At 47.2% G+C, this 27,946-nt stretch overlaps 1 protein-coding gene across 2 annotated transcripts; it reads right to left on the reverse strand.

Annotated features, from left to right (window-relative positions):
* Positions 1-268: 268 nt before the first annotated feature.
* On the reverse strand, positions 269-27,942 carry LOC122619928 (dorsal-ventral patterning protein tolloid). Of its 2 annotated transcripts, none has more exons than XM_043797156.1 (14): positions 27,799-27,942; positions 19,287-19,931; positions 6,416-6,780; positions 5,779-6,200; positions 5,158-5,445; positions 4,407-4,646; positions 3,778-4,336; positions 3,511-3,709; positions 3,136-3,400; positions 2,845-3,050; positions 1,978-2,621; positions 1,656-1,836; positions 1,333-1,595; positions 269-1,273 (listed from the first exon to the last, which is right to left on the reverse strand). In XM_043797156.1, exons 2-14 carry the CDS (start codon positions 19,753-19,755, stop codon positions 950-952), a joined length of 4,425 nt encoding a protein of 1,474 aa, XP_043653091.1. In that variant the 5' UTR covers positions 19,756-19,931; positions 27,799-27,942; the 3' UTR covers positions 269-949. The 2 variants fall into 2 exon arrangements, with proteins under 2 accessions (XP_043653091.1, XP_043653090.1); XM_043797155.1 differs by having other exon boundaries at positions 27,795-27,942.
* Between the last annotated feature and the right edge of the window lie 4 nt (positions 27,943-27,946).

Below are 27,946 nucleotides of genomic sequence, written 5' to 3' on the forward strand. Positions count from 1 at the left end.
CCGGGCTCAGGGGCATTTGCCCAGGATCAGGTGTTGCGTTGCTTAGGCGGCAAACTCGAGCCTTTTAGGGCAGGTCATTAATGATCGTAAATCCGCCGCATGAACGAATCGTTTCGCGGTAATTCCACCTCCAAATGCTATTCAAGAGCCATGGCGCTTCTGCCTGCGCCTCTGAGTGGCAAGGTGGAACCTAGGGCCATAAACCCATAAAACCCATAAAACCCGTGAAGGCGAAAACCCGTAAATAACCTTCTGCAAACACGTTTTGTTTTGGTTTTAAAACATAGTTACTATGCACGTTTTAATAGTATGTATGTATAGATTTAATTACGTATTAAGTTGAGTCAAATATCCGAGAGTTGTACATATGCCTGTGTGTGAAAAATTCAATCCACCATGAGGACGCGGACCTTCCACTTTCGGTGCTTCCGAAGATATGTGTGTATCTCTTTTCTATCCTAACTTCCGTTCCGATTTTGATATGGGCCACCCATCGACTTACGCTAAGATGCCTAACGAAATGCACTCCATCATTACCATTAAATATGGCACACTATGTAGTAGAATAAAGATATCCGAAAAGAAAATGCCTCAGAGAAAAAAGCAGTCAAATGCAAAGGGGAAATGGGAAAGAGGAATTGCACATTTAGCTACAGAGTCTAGAGCTAGAAGAGTGTAGTCACAGTACATTACATGTATGACATAGGTCTAAGTAATTGCCACCGCAGATCTTAGTCGACTGGAACCTAACAGTGTGTGTGTGTTTTTCGAGTGCCTAAAACTAGTATTGGATCTTTGATTATATCCTGGACATGGCCAGCGGAGTGCGCGTGGAAGATCGGGAAAGTCTGTTTTATGTACGCGACGATATGCCTAAATCTGTTAAATAAATTCCGTTTTAATATATTGTCATGTATTTTGGCGCACGGTCCGTGGTTCCACCATCGCCCTATGCCTTTCCGGAGTAGTACCGATTGGGCAGACTGTATCGACCACGATACTGCCCATTGAAGACCAGTTGGTTGCCGCTGAAGTCGCTGTACTCGTCGGTCTCCTCCTGCGTGTCCTCGATGTAGATGCTCTTCAGGGAGCCCGGAAACGGCGTGACCATCTCGGAGCTGTACGAGTTCTCCACATCCTCGTCGGAGTGGTCATACTCCCCCGAATTGGGCACGGCCACATATGAGGCGGAGAAGCCCTTCATCGGCACCGAACCGTCGGTCTTGAAGCGCACCAGCAGGGAATGGGTCATAGAGTTGATGTCCTGCGGCAGCTGTAATACAAAAGGCTTAGCTTCCAAGTTCTCCGGCTAACCGAAATAGGTGTACCCACCACATTGCCACAGTACTGTCCGTACATGGGTCCGTACTGTCCGTACACATCGTCTATGTCTGAGAACACCTGCACGTAGTCGAAGGTGCAGTTCTCGCTGCTCTCGATGTCGAAGGTGAGGAAGATGAGCTGGACGTAGCTGTTGTCCGGAGCCGCGATGGTCCACTCGCAGTCCATGCCGTCGTCGTAGTCCTGGTTCCCGAACCGGGCGTGCGAGTAGAACTGCTGCACCTGGCTGGTGGCACGCAAATATCCTCCACAGGCTGCAAGTGAACATGAAATGCTGAAGTTGCAGCTGGCTTAGGATTCTAACAGCATCATACCCGTGGAGTGGGAGGCCGTGAATCCGTTCTTCTGCTTGTTCTTGTCCGTCTTGAGCACCATGTACATCTGGTTGCTGGTGGAGGAGATGGGGAAGGGAATCTTATCCCCGCAGAAGCGACCCAGAACCGAACTGGACTCGGACTCCCCATCGTAGACGGCCACGTTATCGTAGGTGCATTCCTGCAAGAAATTCAATGCAAATTACAGGGCTTAAAGAAACGTCATTACGCAGAATGGCAGAAACTACAGGGGACAGTACTTAAATGAGGTGCTTCTACAAGGACAACACCCACTGGATAAACTCTACTTTGTCATGCCCACCTGATGCGATTCCACGTCGAACTCGTTGAAAATCAGCTTGATGCGGTGCCCCGGCGTGGTGATGAAGTGCCACACGCAGTCGGCGTTTGGGGGATAGGAGTCCGGGTAATTGGGACTGAAGATGCTGCCAAAGGGGGCGGAGATCTCGTACTTGCACTCGCCCTCCTTGCAGTCGTGGCCATTCTCGTGCATGGAGTACCCGTTGTGGCACATGCAGATGTAGGATCCAATGGTGTTGCGGCACTCGTGCTGACACCCGCCATTGTTCACGGCACACTCGTCGATGTCCGTGAAGAAGACGGCCGCGAAACCCGATCTCTGAATGGACTTGTCCGAATGGAACTCCAATCTCAGCGCATTACTCTCCGAGGTGGCCGTCGGCGGAATGCTGGAGCCGCAGAAGGTGCCGATCCTCTTCAGACGATTCTCGCCCAGCTTCGAGTAGACGGTGACCGAATCGTAGCCACAGTCCGATTGCTGATGCGCCGTGCCCTCCAGGTCGAAGTGGGTGAAGTTCAGCGATATCCTGTGCTTGGGCGGCGCCACAATCTCCCAGATGCACTCCTTCAGCAGGGGGTACATCTCGGGAAAGGAGGGCGAGGTGATGGTGCCATTCGGATACTCGATGACGCCACCACAGGCATCTTAATAGAAAGGGAGAAATTCAATTGAAAAGTTAGGTAATTGTAATGTGTAACTTTATTTCCTTAAGCTGCAGTTTATGCTGAAATGTTGCCACCCATGACTTGGTTGGGCAATTTCTGGTTAAGATGCCCCCTTTGATATCCATTTGGTATTTTCCCCTTGCAATTATTAACATAAAAACGAATATAACTCGATTGAGGAGCACTTTGACAGTTAACCCACCTTCGCAGTGCTTCTTGTCGCTGTGCAGCTCGAATCCGATGCGGCAGCTGCACTCGTAGCCGCCCAGGGTGTTGATGCACTCGTGCTCGCATCCGTGGTTCTGGGTCTCGCACTCGTCCACCTCCTTCATGAACACGGCCGAGAAGCCCGCCTTCTGCACCGATGTGTCCGACACGAATTTCACGTACATCGAATTGCCACTTGACCTGCAAAGGGACGCCGAACAAAAGCAGAGTTCCTTCGTTTTAAAAGGGGGAGGGAAAGAGGGTGGGCCTCTTCAGTGGCACTCACTTCATGTTCGGCGGCGGCTTGTAGCCACAGAAAACGCCAATTAGCGGCGCATCCTGGCCAGGCCCGTCCCGGACCTCGACGTAGTCGTAGACACAACTGTCGTGGTTCTCCACCTCGAAGGACTGGAATTTCAACGCCACCTGGTAGCTATCGGGCACAGTTATTTTCCACACACATTCCTTGTTGGGCAAATAGTCCAGCGGATAGTTGGGCGACTCCAAACGGCCAACGGCATCGTCCACGGACAGCTCGCCACCGCAAACAACTATGGAAAGCGGAATGTCAGGAACTTGCTGCGACCACTTTCATTCCCCATTTGCCCCATTTACCCATTTGCTCCATTCGCCCCATGGAGCATGGCATTCACCCACTCACCATCGAACTCCGCCTTGAAGCCCCTGAAGCCCTCGACGCGGTGTGTGTTCACATAGGTGAGCAGCATGCGACTGGACTCCGTGCGGATCACCTCCTTGTCCACCTTGCCGCAGAAGCGACCGATGAGCGGCGACTTCTCGAAGTAGCCATCCCGGATCTCCAGGTAGTCCGTCTCGCAGTTGTTTGACTTGAAGATGTTCTAGTGAGAAATTAAGCAAGTGTATGTGCAATTATAATTTATTAGTAATAGCTACTAATCAGCCTTACCATATTCTCCAGTTTCAGTTCCACTCTTTCGCCGTAGGTGGCTGTGATGCGCCACTCGCAGTGCTCCGTCTCATTGCTCAGAGCTCCGGCCGTGTAGTGGGATGGCGAGGCAAAGATGCCGGAACTCTCCTGGAAGGTCCGTCCACACTTGGGACACTTGTACAGCAGATTGGCCTGGGCAATGTCACCCTGGCTGAGGCGCAAGCGCTGGCCAATCTCCGGACGCTTGCGACCCTTCATCTCGATGGGCAGGATGGTGTCCAGGTAGGTGCCCTTGGAGAAGGTGTTCCGCGCGTAGTGCATGATCGAGTCGTAGTCGTAGGCCATGCCCAGCGAGTCCACTTCGTCGGGCGACAGCATGTTGAAGTTGTAGTCCTGGCCCTTCATGATGTTGTTGTGCTCGATCACCACGTGCTTCTCCCGATCCGGACGCGTGTGCTCGTGCCAGAAGCCCACCACGTGACCCAGCTCATGGACCACAATGCCGAACTTGTCGCAGTTTCTGCCGATTGAGATGGCCTGCGGTCCATTGCCACGTTTACCCACAAATGAGCAGCATCTAGTGGGGCATTAGGGGGTTAGGGGAATAGAATGATATTCCTGGGGCGGATCCAGGAGTTCCAACTCACCCGCAGCTGCGCACCGTGAACACAATGTAATTGGGATGGATCTCCGGGTCGCGCTCCACGAACTTGATGCACGTGGAGTTCTCCCAGTGGCGCATGGCCAGCTTGAAGAGCGCCTTGTGGATGCCACTGAAGTTGCCATCGATCTCGTACGGAATCACTCCATAGTCCCAGATGCGTTCCTTTTTGGCGGTGACGGCACGTGCCACCCGATGGCGCAGGTGCTCCTCATCCTCGGGAGCTCTGCAGATGGCGGGGAAAGATGTCTCCTTGTTAGTTATGGCTGATTTCGGAAAGCGATGGGCAAAAAGTTTTACGAGGCGTATGCGTAATTTTAATTGCCAACAGTTTTCCATACATTTTTCACTGTTGTTGTAAGGCACAACTTTTGGCACGCGAATTTCTATTAAAATTCATAACTTTTAACATGCACAAACACACACACGCACGCCTACACCCACACAACCGCACAATGAGCAATGGGCCTGTGTGAATGGCTGTGTTTGTGCGACTGTGTGTGTAAGTGTGTGTGTGTGTGTGTGTGAATGAGCCTTTGTTTGTGTCTGTGTGAGCTGCCAAAATGGCTGCTGTTTGTTTAAAGTTTATGCCGAAAAACCTCTGAATGAAAATGGCCAGCAATTTACAGTGGGGCCAGGAAATGGCAGCGGAAACGGATGTGGCGGCGGTGGTTGCCCAAGGGGAGGGGGCAGGGGGGTGGTGAAAAACTGGTGAGGATTGCCATTGCCCAACTTACTCCGCTTTCAGCAAATCCATTTCAGGCACTGACTGCTGCTGGGCTTGCTGCGATTGATTGAATCCTGGCGGGGAATGGTTCACATACTGCGTGGTGCTCTGGCCACGTCGACGGTGGTGCTGCTGTCGCCGGTGCTTCTTGCGGTGGTGGCTCTGGTGGTGCTGGCGGTGCTGCAGCTGCTTCTGGTGGTGCGACTGGCGGTGGTGGTGGCCCTCGATGACCGGACGACTCAGCTCCTCCTTCAATCGCTGCAGCTTGGCCTCGTGCTCCATATGCTGGTTGCTTCTTCTGCAGGGAAAACATTAAATTAACATTACCTCTTGTCATCCCATTTAAACCAAAACACCATTAAAATTAACTAATTAGTTGCACATAAATTCTGCATTTTCCGCGCATCAAAAAAATGGTATTGTTTAGTTTGTATATTGTTATTTGATACTTAAATTCCGCAATTGCTACATGTTTTATTCATAGCAAGAAATCAGCTTGTGATGCTATTACATTAGATATTTAAAATTAAGTGGGTATTAAAAGCCAACTAGTTTTTAATCCCAAATGTATTTTGCCCAAAATTCTTTATGGATTTATCCTCTATCTTTATCTCTAGCATTTTTGGCTCACCGCTGTTTCGGTCCTCGCCTGTGGCGCCTCCTCACCACTCCACGGGAGTGCAAGAAGTCCACCTCGTCGTCCAGCTGCATGCCATTGCCGCCGGCATTGCTGTACACGTGTGCAGGAGTGGATCGCTGCTCCGGCAAGGAAGTGGGCACTATCTGTGATGGCCTCCTCTCGGCCACAAAATTGTTGCCCGAATCGTCCTCGATGTCCTTGTTATCCGACTGAATCTTTCGGGTGTCCACATTGCGGTGCAGCGACTGCGTCTTGTTGCTGGCCTTGGGGCCAATCTCGGCCAGCGTCAGACGAGCTGGCTTGTCCGCATGGATGCGCTGCTCCGACGGAGGCAGTACCTCGTTCTTGTAGCTGGATGCTTGTGCGTAGTCGGAGGGTGAATCTGAACCGGGCTTCACGGGCTCATTGGCACTCTGGGGGATTAAGAGTTAACAGACTTTTAAAGTAATTTTAAAATGTCCAAATACTAACGACCTCATTCATAAACTGCCACTTCCTAATGATATGGTATTAATATTTATAGCTAACCACAATTAGTGAAGTTATATATTTATAATATGGCAGGTTAATTTAACTTATCTCCAGCTGAAAGTCCCTTCCGTACTTCATGCCCTCGTTTATGGCTCACCTGAGTCTGCGACTGGCCATGTCCCGCCTTCAGGTTGACCGGACCGGAGCTGGGCAGCTTGGTCTTCTTGCGGATGATGTCGGTGAGGCCCTCCTCCTCCACCTGCAGCCCCTCGTGGTAGACCTCCTGCTTGAGCTTCTCCAGATCCAGCTGGAAGGTGGCATTGAACTTGGTCGGCCCCGAGTTGGCCGCACCGGAAACGGAAGCGGAGTCGGAGTCGGAGGCGGGGTCGTGACCGGGACTGGGCGAGTCAGCCAGCAGCTGCTCCACCTCCTGGCGCTCCTGCTCCTCGTCGTCGATGGGCGTGTGGGCAACCACCGGGCCGGAATCCCCCTCCGGCAGGGCAATGTCGCCCATGAAACCGCCTGCAAGGCCAGAGATAAAGCGATTTAAATTAGGGGCATTATAGCAGTCCGCCACCCAGCTCCACCCCGTCGCCCATAACTTACAAATTGTTTTTAATTATAAGCGACAAGGCGAAAAGCGTATAAATTTTTATTTTAATTGAAATTTCATGTGGCTCCCGGTCCGCTCATCCGTACACTCGGCTGGCGGTTGGTTAGCTGTCTGATGCTGGCCGATGCGCCCAGCTGGTAATTTATAATTCGCACCGACAACATCTACTGGCCAACTACCCCAAGTGACCATCCTGGCCAGAAATAAAATAAAGCCGTGCCGCCCTGACAGTCATTTCGCCAGGCGGCTGGATAGACACACTCTGCATATCCATTTAATCAGTGCATCAGCATCAGCAGGATGGCTGGATGGCTGGTTGGCTGGTTGTGGAGTCCAGAGTTACTGTCCAGCTGATGCCTTTGTTTGCCCACGCTCCACACGGCGTATACGCAATGTGCATAAGGGAGTTTATGGCCACTGGTCGGTAAAAATGGCAGCAGCAGCAGCAACAACAACGATAACAGTTAACAAGCAAAATATGAAATTGTTGCCCTGTCTGCCTCAGACATGTTAAACAAAATTAATTAAGTGCGTTTGCACATTCAACAAAACAAAAAAAAACAAAAAGATAGTAGCTGGGGAAAATAAATGATACCTCATACCGAACTATACAGACTCTACGTACGAGTTGGCCAGTTAAATATTTTAAGCAGATCATTTCAAACCAACCCCTTGGCAACATTAATCTTTATTTTTCATGTCAAAACACAGCATTTCACAGCATTTCACAGCATTTCCTCCACACTTTCCCGAAAATAAGCTGGGCGTAGAGCAATTCATTTGCCTATAAAGACTGTCTGAGTGCTCCTGCTGAAATGCTGAAATGCTGCTGGTTGGCTGGCTGCTCAGAGCTCGGCTTAATTCAAACATAAATAAAATAAAATTGCATTCATGCTATTTACACGGCTGGCACAGTGAAGCCTGCGCTCGAGTGGATGTGGATCCCAGGCAGTTCATGATAGGGCGGCATTAACGTTAACGCCTTTTGACTTCTGAAGGCCGCTCAACGTGGCCCACATTCCTCCTCTGGATTGCCATTCCCATCTTGCATCTCCACGGCTTCCTCTTCCTCATCCTCATCCGCCCATTCCCATCAGCACCCTTCGCAATTCACCTGCTCCTTCTGTCCACGGAAACTCGGGAACTCGGAAACTCGGAAGCTGGGAAACTCCGATGTGCAGATGCGGATACGGGTGCTGGCAATTTGATTATTACAACTGGAACGGCAAAACCAATCATCTTTGAGTCGCAACTGTGAGTCTAACTTGTTGGGAAGTGGGTCATTCCACGTGGCAGTGTGGTAGTGTGGGCAGACTGCAAAATCCATCGCCACTTGGATCGCATGCCAATCGGTTGTACACGTATCCAATGGGTAATAATCCTGAATTTGTTGCCTCACGAATAGTAACTTGGTAATGACATAGGAAGTAATCAAAGAGGTGAAGCGATTTTCCTGCATTTCGATCTCTCTTCCTGATAACTATTACTTTATCACTTCTTAGCAGTGCTCAGTAGTGTACTATGTAGTATGTTCTTTAAGTGCATTTCCCTTCGAAGTATTCACTGTACTGGGGGAAACCCCCATGCTGAAATGCTGAAGCAGCTGAGCATGTGTGCATTCCTTGGTTTTGTTACTCCTGCTACGGGTTTTTAGTTTACTGCTGCGTGTTGTTTTGGCCAAAATTGCAAATTACATATTTATCAAGCTGCAAACGCTTTTTGATTCAGTTCCCGAAAGCGCATCCGAGCATGGCAATCAGATGGGGAACAAATCAAGAAAAAAGGGTCTGGCAGCCAAACCACACAGTTTGTTTGGCTGCGGTCCAATCAATGTCAATCATACGCACCGTAAACCGAGCTGTGGTCGCCTTGCTGCAGTTGGAGCAAATGGAGAAAATGAACAGGAAATGGCGTTGGCCACCCAGAAAACCACCCACTAAATGACAGACGGCGGGGCATCGAGACGTCTGTGTTTCTGTCAAAGATCGGAATTATGATTTAAGCTGATGTGGGGATCAGAATTCTGGCTGAAATCCAAATCCTGTTAGTTCGTTCGCTGGGAATATGCTGTGAAATCTGCTGTGAATTAAATTACACGCCATCTAGATTTGTGTATTCAATCTGCTCACGTTTTCGCCCATTCACCTACTTGCTCTGTTCGCCATTGTTTTTGCTGCATTCGCAGCATGTTGACTTTGAAAACATATCGTATTTACATTTGATTTAACAGTCAAACAAATTTCTAGAATTGCGCAAATATTTACATACACAATCGGCAAATCTGTGCAGTGCTGCGAACACGTGTGCCCTGTTGTGAATTAAAAATCTATATATGTATGTACATACATTTGTATATGCTCGCGTGGCTGTGCATACATGAAATTTAAATTTAAAACATAGCAGCCCACATGGCGGATGATTGATTTTGATGCCGGCACCAAAGAGAAATGGTGGCACACAGAGGTACGCTACAACTAGAAGCGGTCGAAAGTGGCTGAAGCTAAACACGTTTTCCAGTTGGCATTTAATCCCGTTATCGTTTTCAGCTCTCGAAGGACCAAGAATACGGAGGAGGACTAGGAAGTGGATGTGGTAATAAAAAGACGATGCACTCTGCGCAGCTCAGCAGGCGAGAAAACTTGCCGCATAATGCGTCGCACAGCTCGCAATGCTTGCCACCCGCACAAGAAGAAGTGCTAACAGCACGTTAACCGGGCAAAGAAGGATCAAGGCGAAGGAATCCTGAAACGGAACGTAAGCCAACGAAACGAAACGCAAACGGAAACGGAAAGCAGGCGATGCGCGTCTGAGTTCGTCTGCAATTTCATTACATTTACGTTAAATGCCTGTTGGCCGCCTCGTCCACTCATCTGACTGGCAGACAAACAGTTCGCACAAGTGAAAGTAATTAAATTTTTGAGCGTCGCCACCTCCCACATAGTCTGCTATCCTGAGTCCTCAGCCCTTCGTCCTTCGTCCCTCGCCCTCGCCCTTGGTCTTTGGTCCTTGGTCCTGGGTCCTTAGCCCACCCACATCATTCACACTAACGAACTGACGCACAAAACGTGCCATTTTAGAGGCAATCCGTTTCCGTTCCGAGTCCAGTTGCGCACCCTTTTAACGGCGGCCACAAAAATGTTCAACACATTCTGGCTGCACTTTCCCTTTTCCCCATTTTCCCCTTTATCCCTTTCCCCCCCCCCCCCCCCCACATCCCTATACCCCTAAATCCTGGTCACGCGGCGTATGCGTAATGTGTGTCCGCCCGTCCGCCGTCCGCCCGCCTGCCCACTTTATGAGCTCTCGGGCCGAAACTCGCGACTGCCAACTGCCAGTTTAATTAAAAATAAAACCCACCATCGCTCTGTAGCCGCCCTGCTGCCTGGCCGTATGGTTCCAACTGATTATTCGCTCTGGGCCACGCTTTATACGTGCGAAAACCAGAAGCAGCATCCCCAACACTTGACGCATCGCATCAGTTGTATGGTGGTAACGTCCACCAAGTCCAGAGTCCACCATCCACCGTCCAGCGTCCAGAGTCCAGAGTTGGTCGTCCATTTTGTGGGTCAAAAGCAAATAATTGAAGAGAGCACGTCGACTGATTGCCATTGTTGAGGTCAGTTGAGTGCGCTTTCTTTTCACCTTTTTTTTTATATTTGATGTTGTTGTTGCTGTGCTTCCCTGGTTATATTTTTGGGTCCTTTCTTTTTGTTATTTATGGCTTTTGTGCTCTTTGGCGGATGTCAATGGTTGTGTCATAAAATAAAATACGAGTATGTGCGCAAATAAAACGCAAGCAATTAAACAGCAAAAATACTTGGGGCTCAAAACGGATTGAGGACGAGCAGCAAAAAATGCTAGTTGATCTGCAGTTTCGCTTGACATTGAATGAACTTGTGGAATCGAATGTGACAGTGGTGCTGAATTCGAAAATCAGCTTAAAAGATTAACGTATCTATAAGTTAGCTTTGGAATGATGTTATAAATGGGTAAGGATATTAGTTCGATGCTTTTCCATTTGTAAAAGTCATCATAAGTTTTTCAAATTGATAGATATAGGTTTTCATAGATTACTACTCGTATATATGGAGCAATGTGTATTATCCCACTTTCTTTGCAGCATAATTTAGCATTAGAACTGGAATCCCTTGAGCGATTTCTTAGTTAATCTGCTTAAACCTCGGGACTCAAGACCCAATTGAAGTAAAGTAAAATTAGCCTTGACTGGCCAACTGACTGGTTAACCCCGTTGGCTTTCAAATCGCTGCTGGCATTGTAAATATGGCTGTAATTATGCATAATCTGCCATTGAAGAGCGTACATATAGCGACCGGAAATGCATGTATGCATGCATATGAGAGTGACCCCCATTCTTCTATTGTACAAACATATGCATGCGTGTATGGGGCTCCATTCCCTTGTGTAAGTGTGTTTGTGTGTGTGTATGTGCGTATTAATTACCGTAGCCATAACAATGAAATTCAATTTGCCGGCCACGCCCCGCGGACATGTTAAATGGGCGGACGGAGAATCCATCATGGCCGGAATTATGTTTTGATAAGCGGCCAGCGAGCAAACAAGCCACAAAAGCGGCAAACGGATGGAAGGATGGATGGACTGATGGACGGATGGACATTCGGGCGATGCCTAAATTAAAGATGAAATCAAGGCAAATAGAGCCGGACAAATAAAGCACTCGAACACAAAACGGACAGAATCGCATTCGGATGCGGATGCGGATGGAGCGGCAGGAAGGATGTAGATTGGAGGAGCGGATGCGAATGTGGATGTGGACGGAGATGTGGATGGGGATGGGGATGGGGGAATATATGTGGCTGGACAAACTAATCCGGCGGCAGCAGAGATTGCACGAGGACCTCGACCATTAGCCAAAAGCAGCAGCACTGCGAGTGCGGATAGTTGCCCCAAAATGGAGATGGAGCATGAGTTTCGAGCTGGAGAAGGAGGTGGCCACGATGGCGATGGTGACGAGTGACCCCGCAGGACGTTTTGGATTTGGGCACGATTTAGGCTGTAGCTTTTGTTTGCTTTTTATGAGTGTGTCGGTCGGTGAGTGGGTTTTGCGCTTGTTTATTTATTCGAAAAACATTCGTACGATGGGGAAAACACTTTGCGACTATAGTCTGTGTATGCACAGGACAAGAAATTGGTATACATAGATGCTGGAATGTTTAACAAAGATCTCCAAATCATATTTTATACTCCACACAACAATTAGCTTTTTCTCGGTGTACCAACAAGTTGTATGAGTGGAAAATGTGGCTGTAGTGTCAAATGATTGAATAAACGAATCAAATCATGTGTGGCAATTTGTGAGTGTGTTTCACCGCTTATCTTCGCTGGTGGTGGGCGACTGCCGAAATGAATCCTAATGAAATGGAAGCAATTGCCGTTCCGTTCCGACTACCGCATGTCACACCTCAAAATCGGTTGGAGTGCCTCCATGACCACTGTAGTAGTCGGTCAATGGCCCAGACCGGGCTTATGAAACCACTGACTGTCGAAATCATGTGTGTGCTCCACTATGGCTCCTCGCTCCTCCCTGGGCAAACATCCCCAGATCCCCAGATCCTCTTTGCGCCGGCCAAATCGCAGATAGAACTGATGGAGCCTGGGGGGCAAACAATAGCGGGCCAATGTTTGAGTTAGTGCGCCAGATTTATGATGGACAACTGCGTCGAAATATTTATGCAGCTGTGCGGAGCAGTATTTGTGGCCCCGACTCCGCATCTATGGCCACTTTGCACCTACGGCAGACACGAAAACTATTTTCCATTGCAGCCGCACAAAAAGTAGACAAAAAAAAGGGGAAAAAAGGAGAAGCGAGCTCGTTCGCACAAAGCATTTTTAGAAAAAGTTTTAGCTTGGAGCACGGGAATACAGGAGATATAGGATGAAATATATATATACACTCGCATATATATGTATGTTCGCATGTGGACTTTTTCAGCGCACAGTTTTTCAATTTAGAATGGGGCTGAAAAGCGCAGTCATATTCGCCTGATGTGTGAATAGTGTGAATATGCCAGTTCATTGGAGTGTGTTTAAGTTGTGTGCGCACTTTATTCAGTTCACCTACTCAACTCAACTTTCGGTGGCACTTTATTACAGTCGAGTCTGCGGCAGGTTCAATAAACTCGCTCTGCATCTATGCACCACTCAGCACCACCTAGCATCACCTAGCACCATCTAGCACCACTCAGCACCACCCTGCCACCCTGCCACCCACTCCACCCACCGGGGAAACCATTTCAAACGACACTTGCAGTTGCATCTGATAATTGTGCCATCAGCAGTGCAATTGCTGCAAAAGTGTTTCGTTGCCGTCGCGTTTATTTTCGTACAATTTTTGCACATTTCCCACAAATGAAATAAATATAAAAAAATAAAACGCAGACATTCCAGATATCAGCGCAGTATCTTCTTCATTTGCCTATCGGCGATGGCATCCGAATTTCATTTCTCCGGTGCTCAATTAAAAATGTTCGTTTGCTCGTGCCTATTTAAACAAGTGTTAGTATCTGAATAAATAATAAATGAATAACAATTTTTCAAATATTATAAGATGTCTATATATAATATATAAAAATATATTACCATTTACCTTAGTGCCTATAAATGTCTTATATTTCATTTTTAATTCATTGTAGGTTGGGATGAGTAAAGTCCTTAAACTGAATAGAAAGTTCTCATGAATTTCACTAACAGCACTTGTAGATTTGTTTTTTTTTTTGCTGGCGGATTATTTGTGCTACAAATAAAGTCATGTACAATTTGATGGAATTGTTGTGTTAATGCGGTCCATGGCATGCGGGCCTTGTGTCCATATTTTTGTAAAATACTTTGATGGGATATAGATCTTTATGTAACATTTATTTATACATATTTATATTTCTGTGTCTGTTTTGTGTTACTGCTGGTGTCAAAGGACTGGCTCTCAAAATCCTAATAAAGCAACTCCGACAATAAAAGGGTTCAACGGCTGCAAATGAAGCTCAGTGTTCGCTTGACTGGATCTGGTTCAATTTTATTTCGCCAGCATATGAATTCCGTATTGGATTCTTGGCATTTGCTTTGGCCAAAAAGAGCAGAGGCAGACACAGAAACAGAAACAGCAGAAAAATAAACACAAAATTCGGGAGAACGCATTCAATTTGTCTTTGGTCTGTCGCTTTCACTCCATTTTCATGCTGGGAATAGGACGAAAACAGCGGGAATCGAGGCTCAAGGATATGGCAAGTGGAAATGCAAATGGAAATCATAAATTGTAGTTCAGATCTGCTTTGGTCATCGGTTGGTTGGGATTAATTCGATTTGTATCGCCCTTTTTTCGTATCTGGGGCATCAGAACGCTGGCCGAACAATTAAAATAACATTTACAAATTTAAAATGCGATTTGCATAAATTACGGATTGCCCACAGCTGCAGGCGCTCACACAACTAAGGATTTATGTATGTATATATGTATGTAAATAAAGTACATACAGTACTATACATATGGGAATATGCGAGCATGTGTTTGTGTGCCGAAACATAAGCTCCATTTTGTGGCATTATCTGAGCAGCTTTTGAGCTTGTTTGCTTTGCCTGCTTATTTATGCCAATTTGCATAAACAATGATTGCAGCATACAGGCGGCAAGGATAACAAATTCTGGCAAACAGGTTGCTCAGACACAAGGCACTTGTTTTGTTCGTTTGTTTGTTTGTTTGTCTTATGTATGTGTACATGCATACATGTATGGCAGCACACATGTACACATACGCCATGAAGTATGCAGCAAAAAGTTTGGAAATGCATCCTGCTGTCAGCCGATGGCAGAAATTCCGCAACAGTTGTAAAGCAGCAGCCAGTCGCCCAATTTCATGCCATTCCGGGGCGACATGCCATTCTTGTTGGCATTAATTAATTATGTAAACAGCTTAAATGCAAGTTTATTTTATTTACACATGTTTCTGCTTGTGGGGGCGATGTCATTTCAATAAATGCACCTGAATTCGAATTCGAATGCGGATGGTGCGGGTGCAGGGTGAATTCTACTTGAGTTTGTAGATGTTAGCCCAACTGTTGCGAAATATGGGCAAAGCAGGTGCTGCAAGTGCAGTCAATGGCTGACGAAGTCCTCTCAGCCGGTTCATCCCTTTTCCAAGGATCTGCGAATCAGCTCACTTCCGATTTGCTAACATTTCCGCAGCTGCATTTCCTTTTTTGTGCCTGCTTTTGTTCGTCATGTTTTTACTGGCTGCGCACGAGATTCGCTTCTGAAATCCAGCGATAGCTTTCGGTTCCAAAAGCATGCCGAATATATCATCACGCATATAAGCATATGTATTTTGGGAAGTTTATATAAATCTATTGTGCAACTTTGAGTGCGGAAAAGACTGACGGGCGAAATGAGGTCAATGACTGGGCAAATGTTGTGTGGTAAATAAATTAATTTGCCTCACCGCCAGCAATTTGTTTGGCATGCCTGCCAGAAAATTGAATTAATTTATGTGTTTATTTGCGTAGATGAAACAAAGTTAAGTATTAAATAGATGTGGTTTTTAATTAAGGGCATACACAGTTCCCCTTCCGAAAACGTTTTCCCCTGCCCCTGCCATTCTGCCTCCTGCCTCCTGCTGCGGCTTTGTAAGCTGATCCTGCTGGCTGTTTTTGCGGTGAGCATCCCAACAATTTGCGCCTGCAGCTCCACCAGCCCCGCCAGCCAACCGAAAAACCCCATTCCCCCCGCACCAAAAACCCCTTGAAAACGCTACAAACTAACTCAATCCGTCTGCACACAATGCTAAAAGTGCGAATTGTAAATAGTTTCTGGCAGCAGGCGCTGGCTCAGCTCGGCGATGGACTTTTTAAGAGCGCTGCAGGGCACTGAGCAGGTACGAAGGAATCAACTTGAAGGATTTCGCAAGGATATATGCACTGTAGGCACTGTGGGAAAATATTCTGTTCAAATTCAAGAAATTTATGTTAAATTTCCCCATATGAACGAATCTCATCCTTAAATATGAATGTCCTTAAGATGGAGTATGCATTGATTTCTATCTTCGGGTATATTTTTATGCCCAGTGCAGTATGCATGTTCATATTGAGCAATTCCCAGCTGAGCTGCACTTGCCTCTCTCCCAGATTTATTCCTCTGGTTTGGGAACCCTGCAACATGAACCGTTTCCATCTCCAGGCGGTGGCCCCCGCATCCAGCAGCTATGCATGCAATGCCTTCGAAGTGCCTTTTTATTTGAGAGCGCGAACGGCGGCGTTAGTTTGTTGCCTTTCAGCCGAGCCATTCTGACATTTTGCCATTTCGCCACAGCTGCATCAATGTGAGTGTGAATCGTGAATCGTGAAGGGGGAAATCCCCACAAGAAAGATGTAGTATGTATATGTGTGTGTGTGTGGGGGGGTAATGCTGTGTGGCGTGGTGGGAAATTATTTGCAGTCACTTGGGCAGGTTGTTTGAGTTTTGTGCGCCGCTCCACCCCACTACACTCCACTTCGCTCCACTCCGCCATCCATCCGCCATCAGCCAGGCCACTTGAAGCCATCGCGCGGCGCCTCCTCCGACTCCTCCGCCTCCTCCGCCTCCGCCTCCTCCTCCTCCTCCTCCTCCTCCTCCGACTGACATTTTGGTCGTCCTGGCTTTGCGGTTGTTATTGTGATGCTGTTGTCATCATTACTGTCGTCAACTTGGCTCCGGCTGCACTCCACGGAATGCTGGGGCTTTGCCCGCCCATTTGCAATGCCATTTGCGGTTTGATTTCTGGGTCCTCGCCCACAGTCGCGCCACAGTCGTTTGATACACCTAAGCCCCTTTGCCATTGTCACAGTGCGGCATTGATGGAACTTTTGTGCGCTTGGCTTATGCAAATTAATTAGCGAATCTGCACAAAGCGCTGCAAACAATGTACTGCAACGCATTGTCGCCCAGTCGCATCAAATTCCTTTAAGTGTTGGCCAACACGAATCGGGTGCATTTTGACACGCTGCTGAATTTCCAATGCTAAACGCTTTCGTTTCGTTGCCTACTTATGGGCGCTGCCGCTTCAAAGGGCTTAATTAACTTTCGAGTACTTGCCGGCAAATTTGTTGTTCAACTAAATCGTGTGCATGCGTGTGTGTTTGTGTGTGTGTGTGTGCGTGCACTCCGGGGGATTTTCGTGTCTGCTGCGCACAGTGCACATTTTTGGCAAATTAAATTTTGCAGTTTCAAATTGCTTCAACTTCAATTGAAAGTTGATTAACAACCAGCTTCCCTCCTTCGTGATCCCACTCCGAAATTCAATTAGCCTGCTTTGTGCGTGCAGAAACCAAAGAAAAATTGTTTATTTTTCTCGCCACCCCCGAAACCCCCCCTCAACGAACCTATATATAGATGGCTGCGTGCATTTGCATATATTAGGAAGCCATTCTTTCAGTTTCCACTCCGTGCAATACCAACCGACTTTGACCCAATATTTTGGCCCGCCATTTGCAACCGGCAGTGCAAACAATTCAATAATTGTGGACTGCGCACGGTGGTGAAAATTCCCCGAGGCGGCGATGATTGATTGTGAAATCGCGCTGGCAAGTGGCGGAGCCACACGAAATTGGGTGATCTATGCGGCGATGTGACCTATCTGGCCATCACAGCGCCAGACACCGACCTTCAAAAGCCCAACGAGAGTAATTTACCCAAATGGGGCAGCCCACCATGCTCATAAATGGGAGAGGACGAAGTGGAGGTTCGGTTCGTATAAGCCCATAAAAGGCATAATGGCACGGGCATAACAACAAATCATTTATATTTTAAAACAATGTGCACTCTGCACAAGCTGATTTATAAACGCTCTTTAATATTATATTAAAACATTCGGAATAACTGTTTAACATATATGTATTATTTTGCAAACAATACCCAGTTACCAAATGCGAAATACTTTTTCAATGAAGAATGGTGGGTACAATTAACACTTTCTGAAACTGCGCGCATTACTAAATGTACAAAATATTGTGTTGTTTTAAACGGTATGAATTAATAGCGGCAAAGCTGCTTATAAATAAGCTTAAAAGTGAATTTTGTTCAAATGCGCTCACCGAACCGCTTTAATATATTCCAAAAAGGGACATAAAGACGGATACTCAAACACTTGACGTCACTTTGGCAATGGTAGTTAGTGCGGAAGTTGTTTGCCGTTCAATATACGCATAGTTTGGAGAGGATTCCGCCCGAGGAATGCCTGTCCTTTACTGGGTTTTTGGCATTCGCTGGATGGCGGATGGTGGATGGCGGATGGCGGATGGATGGGTTACCACCCACAGGAGGTGCTCAACTTTTTGACAATTGATGTGAGCAAATACTTATAGATGGACCCGCAGATAAACTTGCCTTCCACCAGTTCGAGGCAGACAAATTGCAATCGAAGCCGGTGCTTCTGCCCCTGGCAGACACAAGCGCTGACTTAAGCTCAGACCAGGATGCGGATGAGGATGTGGATGTGGATGCGGATACGGGGATCCTTGTCGGGACAAGCGGAGGAGAGAGTCTAGGAGCCATTGATATGTCGGCGACGCATTCGTTTTCGCATTGCTCTCGCAGTCAATTTCCTTACATTTTCCCTTGGTTTTTTATTATTTTCCTGCTGCTGCTTTTTTTGCAAACTAAGGTAAATTCAATTGAATCGAGCTGATCGGAGGGCAGGATGAGCACAAGTAGACGGAGCATGCCACAATAGCGCTTAATTTCCAGCGCTGCAACAAGCGGCTGACAGGGGCTTTTCCGGGGGGGGGGGGGGGTGGGTGATGGTGAAGGAGGATGGATGCCAAATGGAGGTGGGTGGTGGCCATAAATAATGTCGAGTGGCAAGGGATGAGGGGCTCTGCGTCGAGCTGAGACACTTCCACGTGTGTGTAGCTGTCTGCGTCTCGAGTTAACAAGACTTTTCGCTTTTACTCAAACTCGCTGGATAACACAATTTTCAAAGCTTTTGTCTTGCCACGACTTGACTGGGGTATCGGTGAAATCTCATATAGATTGGCACTGAGAGAAATACTAGCTGCCAGTTGGCTTAGAGGAAAAACTGATTTTAGCTGTATAACTCTATGAGTTAATATTAAAATGGTAAATACAGAATTTAGCTATGCATGTTTTAGATTGTAAAATTAGAAGATACATATATCTATGTATTTTCCAACAAAGAAGTAGTTCCTCATGATTTTCGATTTCGCTTGATGGAATCTAAGGATATTCTTGGGCGCACAAATGTATAGATTCGGGGCTTAGAGATTGGCTTACGGCGGAGTTGAATCAACGCCGAGGGAAGGCAAATGCGAAGCCATTTCCGTGACCCGTGGCAAGTGAAATGTGGAATGTGGAATCAGCGGGGATCTGGGATATGTGCACCCTAACCCGTACTCACCGGCCTTGCAGGGATCCATGTCAATGTCTCCGGATACCTTTGGTGTCACATGCAGCCGCATCAGCTGTTCGATGGTGTATTTGCTGCGGTAGGGTCGACGCAGCCGGCGGATTGTGCCCAGATATGCGTCGAATTGTTGCCGATGCTCCAGGTGCTGGTGCTTCAGCCCCTCGTCCTCATCCCCATCTCCATCTCCAGCCCCCTTGTCGTCCTCGTCTATAGTCGCTTTCGAGCCCGATAGCCGTTGAAGTACGCTGCCATCGACGGTTGGTTCCCGCCTGTGGCCATTTTCAGTCGCCACCTGATCCACGGATGCAGGCACCGGTGCAGGAGCTGGGGCAGGCAGTCCTCGATGCGGCCTGGGGTTCTTGGCGTGCACCGAAATGAGCACCAGCAGCAGACCGCTGGCCAGGAGCAGGACGCAGTTCGTCCAGCTGACGCCCAGGGGCGTGCCACGCCTCCTACGCATTGCTGTGGCTTCAAATACTTGTGTACTTGGGAGTCTTCTGTTTGCGATTGTAGGTTGTTGTTTTTCGTTTTGTGCTCTTTCCTCGCTTCGTGACCACTGACCACGTTTGGACTCAGATGTGCCTACCTATCTGCTCTTAGTATAATTTCTGCATTTTCGATTAGCACGTGCCGGGCCTGCAATGGAAATAGTTAAACAAAAGCGTAAAAACACCGATTAGATTGTTGAATGTGTTGGAGGCGGTTTCATTCAGGTTGGCACCAGACTTTGTGGAACTTTTCGCCCTGACTCAGTGTGTGCACTATTATTCTGTTTACGTTCATGGCAAACAGCCATCCCACTGATAACCCTTTGTTCCGAGATTTTGTTTAGTGTTCTACGCTTTTTGCAATTGATTATCAGTTTTTCCGATCCTAAAGTGGTAGCCATAGCACTTTGTGAGAAAAGTAAGGCTTTTACTTCCGTTTGATTGTTGTTTTTATAAGAAAACCCTGAACAGCTCGACCCTGCGTAAGCAAACTGTTATGAAACGGTCTGGTAATATATACTTTAATTGTTGTACACAACTTTTAAAATAGGTGTGACTAAAAAACTTTAAACATATGCTTTACTCCCCTCTCTTTGGCTGCCATATAGTCTATAGGTCTGTGTTCCCAAGCCCCCGTGAACCGATGATAACCCTTTGTCCCATTCGAATTGACCCACACTTTCGGGCGATAAGCTCCTGGATTTTGTTTTTTCACGGCCCTGAAATCATTGTAGATTTTTTTGTTTTGTTTGGCGGAAATAAACGGCGCACTTTCACACACATTGATGGGTAAATACAATGGTGAATGGTGAAATGTGCTGGGGATTAAACTGGGAAAATGCAGATCGAAATCGGCAGTAGTAACATTACCATTCGACTGCGGAAAGCAATTTACTTATGCATTCCCAATCGGGGGTTATCTTGCTGGCAAGCCGGCTTTCATTTGCAATTTGAATGCGAGCTCTGGATGGGAAATGTCAACCTCACGGATGCAGTTGCTAATTCCAAAATGAGGCATCCAATGCAATCGATGCGAGAGAAAGAGGCAAACACACAGAGTTTGGCCCTCATCAATATGGGTTTACTCGTATGTTAGACAAAATATGTATCCGGCAGATAATCTCAATCTGTGCACACCCGGTGTCTTATTTACATACCTATGTATGTATCTCAAGGCATACACACAGATAAGTATATACATACATATGAGTATAGTATGCAACCAACATCTGCGCCTTGGGCGATCATAAAACTCGGGTAGCCGAACTTCGAGCTGAACAAAGGAGGTGTAAAACCCAACAGATGGGCGCAAGACTAGGGGGAGTGAAGGAAGTCGACTTTGGACGGTAATGGGTCAGGCAGTAAAGCCGTAAAACCAGAACAGGTAGGAGCACTTGCTCCGCTCCTCAACTTAGCACTCAATTAATTTACAGGCGAAACTGTGAAAGGCAGGCGGGCAGGCACCTTTACTGCGATGCACAATAACAGGTAATTAAAAATCGCTTAGCCCCCAAAAAGCCCGAGCAATTCACAAAACCTTTTCAATTAACTTGAATGTTTGGCCAAAACCATTGTCATCAGGCTGCTTTCCTGCTGCTGCCGCTGTTGCTGCTACTGATTTTCCCCAGCAATTGTGGCAATTTCATTAAATCATTTCATTTCCGGCCCCCGCTCAAACAAAACAAATCAAGGACTCGCCTGGCTTTTTATGGCAAATTAAGTTGCCTTTTGTGTGGTGGTGGTGGTAATGGTGGTTATGATGCTGGAGGTGGTGCTAGTGGCGATGGTGGTGGTGGTGGTGGTGGCAACTAGCAAATAAAGGCAAACACCACACAGACAATTCCACGGACGAAACCTCGGACCGAAAGTTTTTGCAGCCAAGCAAAACAGTTGCGAAGCGAGGCAAAAGGAGTGCAACATATTTTCTTAATTTCATTTCGTTTAATTTCACCCAACCAAGAAGAAGCAGCAGGAGCTATTTCTGCACGGGAATGGAAACGGAGGTGGGAAAGGGAGGAGGGGAGGAAGGAAACCCCCGAAGCAGCCATTTCCATAATCCACGTTCGCATAATTACGTATACGCCGCATGGGACCAACGGCAGGGACGAGAATGATGATGACGGCGCCGTTCTCGTTGCCGCCATCTCATTTAAGCGAAATTAAAAATTCAATTGATAAATTCCAAACTAAATAAGCATAAGGGGGGAAGAAAAGTTAACTTGAAATGTACGTCCTTCTTGGCAATTTTTTTGTTGTTTTTTTTTTATTTTTCGCCTTTGTTGCCACGTCTCTGGCAGCAAATTGAAAATCGTTGAGAAGTATGTTAATTGGCTAAAGTGAAAGCGCCTTCCACTCTGCCATTTTCCAGCCACTTTGCTCATTATGGAATTTGTGCGGACCTCATCATTCCCATGCTGCTCCCCATGGACTTCCTCCTCCGCTCTTATCGCACCTACATGGATTTTGGGAGGTGCATTTCTTATCAGAGGTTCTAGGTCAATTCGTCAGCGTAAACAAATGTCCATTTTACTACGTAATAGCTGGCAAGCAAATACATACATAGGTGTTCTATCTATTCTTAAAAGTGCTCTTTGAGCCCCCTCGATACTCGCATTTAAAAGCTGTAAGTTGTCATTTTCAAATGGCACACTCCATCTACTTTTAGTTTAATTAGATGAGATAAGAGTGCCAGCCAGCAGATATATCCAGATATCCCGGCATTCTGGCATCCTGGCATCCTGGCATACTTGCTCCTCGCAACGAGGCCATCAATCAGGCTTGTCAAGTGCTCGCAACTTTCCAACTACAAGAGCTGACAATGACAAGCGTCAAGTGGCTGGGGAATCCTTGTTTTCCAGCCGGGGCGGTTCCGATTCTCAGTCTCTGATTTGGAGTAGCACTAGACGGAGAATCAACACCACCACCACCACCACCAGCACCACCAGCCAACTTACGCCCACCCTCGAAGACACTGGCGCTTTTTAGTGTTATACAAGAGCAAATCCTGACAGCACTCGCTGCGGAAGCTCTTTGTTTGCCTAATTTTGATTTTCTCCGTTTGACAGTTGACATTTGCAGTTGCAAGCTATGCGGCAAAAGATATGAATTGAAATGGCAATCGAATGAATTTTTTAAAGAAGGTTTCAGCAAAAACAGAGTTGTTTAGCACACTGCCAAAGCACTTTGCGACTTTTCGCATTTTCGCATTTCTGTACCATTTTCGCAGCACTCAAGGACATCGAAATGCAGGCCACGACTCGGCTAACAAGTGGGTGGAGCAGCAGGGGCTGCGAGCCTCAATTTGGCAACAACTTAATTTCAATTACCGACGCAAAGGCTGGCCCAGCCGAAATGGTATAATGAATCGGGGGTCAGCTAGAGGAGCCTTGGAGCATCCTTCTGCTACTACTGCTGCGGCCGACTTTTATGCGATTTAAAATGCTTCACAAGCGCAAAATGCAGCGAGGCGACTGAACTAACAACAAACAGGCAAACAAACAGACAGCCAGATGGGATGGCATGGGATGGGATGGGATCGGATAGCAGGCCAGAGGCCAGGACACCGAAAGGAGGATGAGGAGGAGCCCGAGGGCAGGACCAGAACCAGAACGAATCCAAAGCCAACGGCAAATAATTAAACTTGGCTGCCTGGCACCTGTGGCCCTTGTACGTCGGGTCAGGCCATGGCCGAAAACCCACCCAACCCGGTGGGTGGTACATCCGTATATCCTAGCCAGTGGGTCCTGGCTCCTCGCTCCTGGCTCCTGGCTGCTGTATCCTGCAGCAGAGCACAAACGAAATGAGTGGGTGGGCCGGGTCGAGTCGAGTCCTGATTATTTAGCAGCTCGGCATGTGAATGTAAATAAAGTTCAGCCATAAAATACCCCGCAGACAGATAGGCAGCTAGCCACCCACCCACTTTTGGGGTCATAATCTGCAACAGAAACAGGACGAAGGACGATGCAAATAACCACTGGTCGCACGAGCAGGAGCAGTAGCAGGAAGAACTGGATGCCCAGCGATGGATACTGGATGCCGTGAGGAGCCTGCGCTTTATTTATAAACCTGGCCAGCACGGACACGGCACTAAAGTTAAGAAATAATTAATACTAACAACGACGAATGACGAGCGTTGTGTGGCCAGGGGAATCAGTACCGAGCACGGACCATTGGCGCCCTGGGATGCGCCGCACCTTGGCAACTCATTTCATCATCATCCCTGCAGCCTGCAGCCACCCTGCTGTTGTTTCGGGTCATGAATAACAATTGCCGGAAAGGAGCGGAGCGGAGAGAGGAGCAGAGGTATCCTGCAGAAATATGGCGGCAAAGATTTCTTTTTATGGTGATTGCGTGGGAAAATTGTTGGCAATGGGATACCAGGCCAGCCAGGTCGGCGATAAAATGTGAAAAGAATAAAAATCCGTAAAACGTAAAACAGCACCCGCCTCCATGCAAATATGAAAAGCGAGTGAAATCCTTTTAATTTGGCAAATAAAAAAGGGCGCCTGGGCGAACAAATTTCAGTGAGGAAATGCCCCCCGTTGGGCAAAACTGACGACTTAACTTCTTGCTTGTAAATGCGTGCAAGTGAAAACGATCCGACAAAACTGACGGCAAGTGAAAAGTTTTGTGGGCCAAGTTGGGCTTTGGCCAACTACAAAGTGGCGAAACCACGGCCAAGGCATTCGAAGCCATTGAGAGCTCAATAAAGAGCTTTGCATCGAGGGAAATCTGAAATATATGCTTGGCACTTTAGATTGCCTCAAGACTTCTCGTTACTCTACTGAACTACCCAATTAGCCTAACTTGCAGACATTGAAATATGGCATAAAGTATAGTAGGAATACACATAAATGGCGCTCAAGCAAGTAAGTGAAATATAAAATCTGCTTAGTCTTTAATTAATTACACATGGAATGGGGGCCGCAGGAATGACAGCATTCAGCCAACTGGAAGTGGAGCCACTCACCCACACTCCCCCCCACTCACCCCCAGTCACCCAGACAAACAAGCACTTGCGACATATCATTAACTTTGCTTTATAGCAACCGAAATTGGGAAGAAACCAAGTGGTTCTGGGGGGGCAGGATAAAAGTGGCGTGGCAAAAGATGAAGCAAAAATACAGAAGATGTAGCTCGTGGAGTTGGCGCCGCTGCTTGGGGTGACACTCTCCATGGAAGGGGTCCTGCTGCTGCTCTCGAGGACTTGGAGGAGGACGTGGATGCCACGGCTGCTTGTTAGCAGGATGGTGTCAGCTGTTGTGCCTACATACGGAAAAATATTTGTGTTTCTTGTAAGTCGCTTACACTGGCAAAAGTCAGGGAACTTATTACCTAATATCACCTAATATTCAAGGCAGCTTTTTTGTGTTTTGTAAGCGATAATTCGCAAGCTAAGAGTAGATAACAATGAGTAATAACTCTTTGAGGTGTGAAATTAATATAAAGACCAATATTTATATTTTATACTTTTTTTTTCTGTGGACTGAAGACCCTTTGCAAAAAGCCCCCAATTCATGGCTGCTGTAGCAGATACAGAATACTTCGCAATATCCATAAAATAACTCAAATCTCCTTTGCAGATTTGCCACCCCGCCGGGTTGGCAGGTAAATTTGGGGTTTAATAATGCCTGTGGTCTATCCGGCGTCAAGTGCAGTTATCTTTGGCTGTCCACCTTTTAGATACATCCACCACTCCTCGAACTTAATTCGCTTTTAATTTTTACCCTGCTGCGACAGCTAAAAATGCGGAAAAATTCCCCATTGCCATGGCAAAAAAAGCAAAAAAAAAAAAGGGTAGACGGAAAATAATAAAGTGGAGAACAAGAACCGAAAAATACAGCAGAAATTTGTTAAGCACGCGCTATCAGTCTGAAGTGCGTATTCCACGAGGATGAAGGATGAGGGATGCGGGATCTGGAATCTGGGATGTGGGTGGTGGATGCGGAAACCGGGGGGAGGCTGACAAAGGCTAAAGGAAGTGGACGAGGCGTCCTGGGAAAGGGAATCCAAATGAATTCTATTCAAAGCGCTGCTGCCACAAAATATGAAATGAAATGTTGTCGCTGGGGAACGATGGGGAAGGGGGAAGGGGGTGGTGGCGAGAGGGTGGTGCAGAAATGTTGTTAAGAAATGCATACGCGGGCAATTTTTATTCCTTGCTGTACTGTCCTGTTGGTCCTTCGTCCTGCGTCCTGCGTGGGAAGAAGGCGAGGGAAAGATCCTGCTGCTTAAACACGAAATGCTTAATGGCCAAGTTGCCACAAAACGTTGGCCAGACAAGGGCCAACTCAGTGGAGCAAAAATGAAATGCGTTTTCTGGCTCCCAAGGACGAAGGACGAACGACTAAGGACCTGTCCCTCTGTACGTCAGTCTATGTGTGTGTGTGTGTGTGTGTGGGTGTATGGGTGCTTATTGGAGCGTAAGCAGCCCGGGCAACAATATCAAAATGCGTCTTTTGTGCCAAACCATTTCCCCCCCGCTGACAATTCTGCGCCACCGGAAGTCGATATTCTGGCAACCGGAAGTGCTAGGTGTAACGCCCCGCCACCCCCCAGCCCCCCTCCTTCAAACTCAACTCAAAAATTCCATATTCCATAATTTCCATTTCATTTTCTTCCACCTTTCTCAACGCATAAATTTCCATCAGCCGCCATTCAGCAGGCAAACAAACAAAGTGCGCAGCATATGAAAAAGTTCCGAAGACGAGCCAGCAAATGCAACCAAAGCCAATTAAGGCTAATGCCTGCCTTGCTGAACCCTTTGGGCTAACCTTTAATTGCCGTCGAAGATCGAGGATCGTTGGCCAAAACAAAAGGAAACATAAAAAAGGAGCAGACTGCGGTGGAAAAAAAAATAAATCAATAAAAGGCCAGACAAGATGAGTTGGGTGCGCAGAGATCGAGTTCGTTGCCATCTGATAGGAATTCCCTTCTATTTCGCGGCCACCTTGACTTTCGCAATTGTTCCGTATTGCAAACAGAAAAAAAACAAATAAAACCAAACAAGACACACATGTCTGTGCGACACAAAGCGAAATCAGAAATGATTCTATTTTAATTATGCCGGCGGCCTTTAGATTGCCAATTGACGAGATATGCGCTGCGACTTAACGACGGCATGAAAAGCGGAAAAGTGGAAACCGCACGGCGGAGATAGTAGTGTGTGAGTGTGTGTGTGCGTGTGTGGTCGCGTAAAACGCAGAACACCCACAAATAATAATCGAGCGATGCTGGTGGTGCTGAAAACCACGGAGGAGCCGCGCGGGGGGATTCTCACTGCTGCACACACCGCGTGCCGATTTTTATTTATAGCCATTCGAATGCGGCGCTTCTATCAACAGCAGCAGCAACAAAAGAAGCAGCAGCAGCAACAAAGGAAGCAGCAGCAGCATCTTCGAAAGCAGCAGCAACACATGAGACACCAACTAACTATGGAAGTTGCAGCAACATACGAGACAGCACTAGCAACATTGACATTAGCAGCCGCTTGCAAGCAGCAGCACTACTAGAGACAGTAGCAACACATGTGACAGCAGCAACAGCAGCGGCTATGGAAACAGCAGCAGAAACACATGCAGCAGCAACAGAAACAGCAGCAACACATGCAGCAGCAACATGCACAGCACCAACATCGAACGACAGCAGCAACAGCATCCTCAACCAAAACAGCGTGTTTACTTAACTTATTGTCGTTGGCCGCGGGAAACCAGAGAAATGAATAATCATAATCATATTCAACGCAAAACCAAAGATCAGGGCAGACACTGATAACGCTGATTCGAATGCACACACCAAACGATCGTAATCGAATTTCAATCGAGTACGAAGATCACGAGCACAAAATCAGTGATTAGAGGAACGAAAACCCTTGAATTCACTTGTTGAGTTTGGCAAGTTGCTCGGAAATGATGCGAAACTCTGCCGAAATCTCAGCATCCCTTGCAGGTAGAAACATAATTGGGATTTTTTTTTGTTTTTTTACCAAACCAAACCGAAACAAGACACTCACTCACTTCACTGGCCAATTAATTTATCCTTATGCCCTTTGCGGATATTTGCGTTTGGCCATTTGATTCAAACAAGTTTGTTGCCAATATTCTTTTGTTTCGCGACACCGATTCCGAATTTACAGCGAAAGCACGTCCGTTCACGACCGAAGTT

This window comes from Drosophila teissieri, chromosome 3R (genome assembly GCF_016746235.2).
Source record: "Drosophila teissieri strain GT53w chromosome 3R, Prin_Dtei_1.1, whole genome shotgun sequence".
NCBI classification, from domain to species: domain Eukaryota; kingdom Metazoa; phylum Arthropoda; class Insecta; order Diptera; family Drosophilidae; genus Drosophila; species Drosophila teissieri.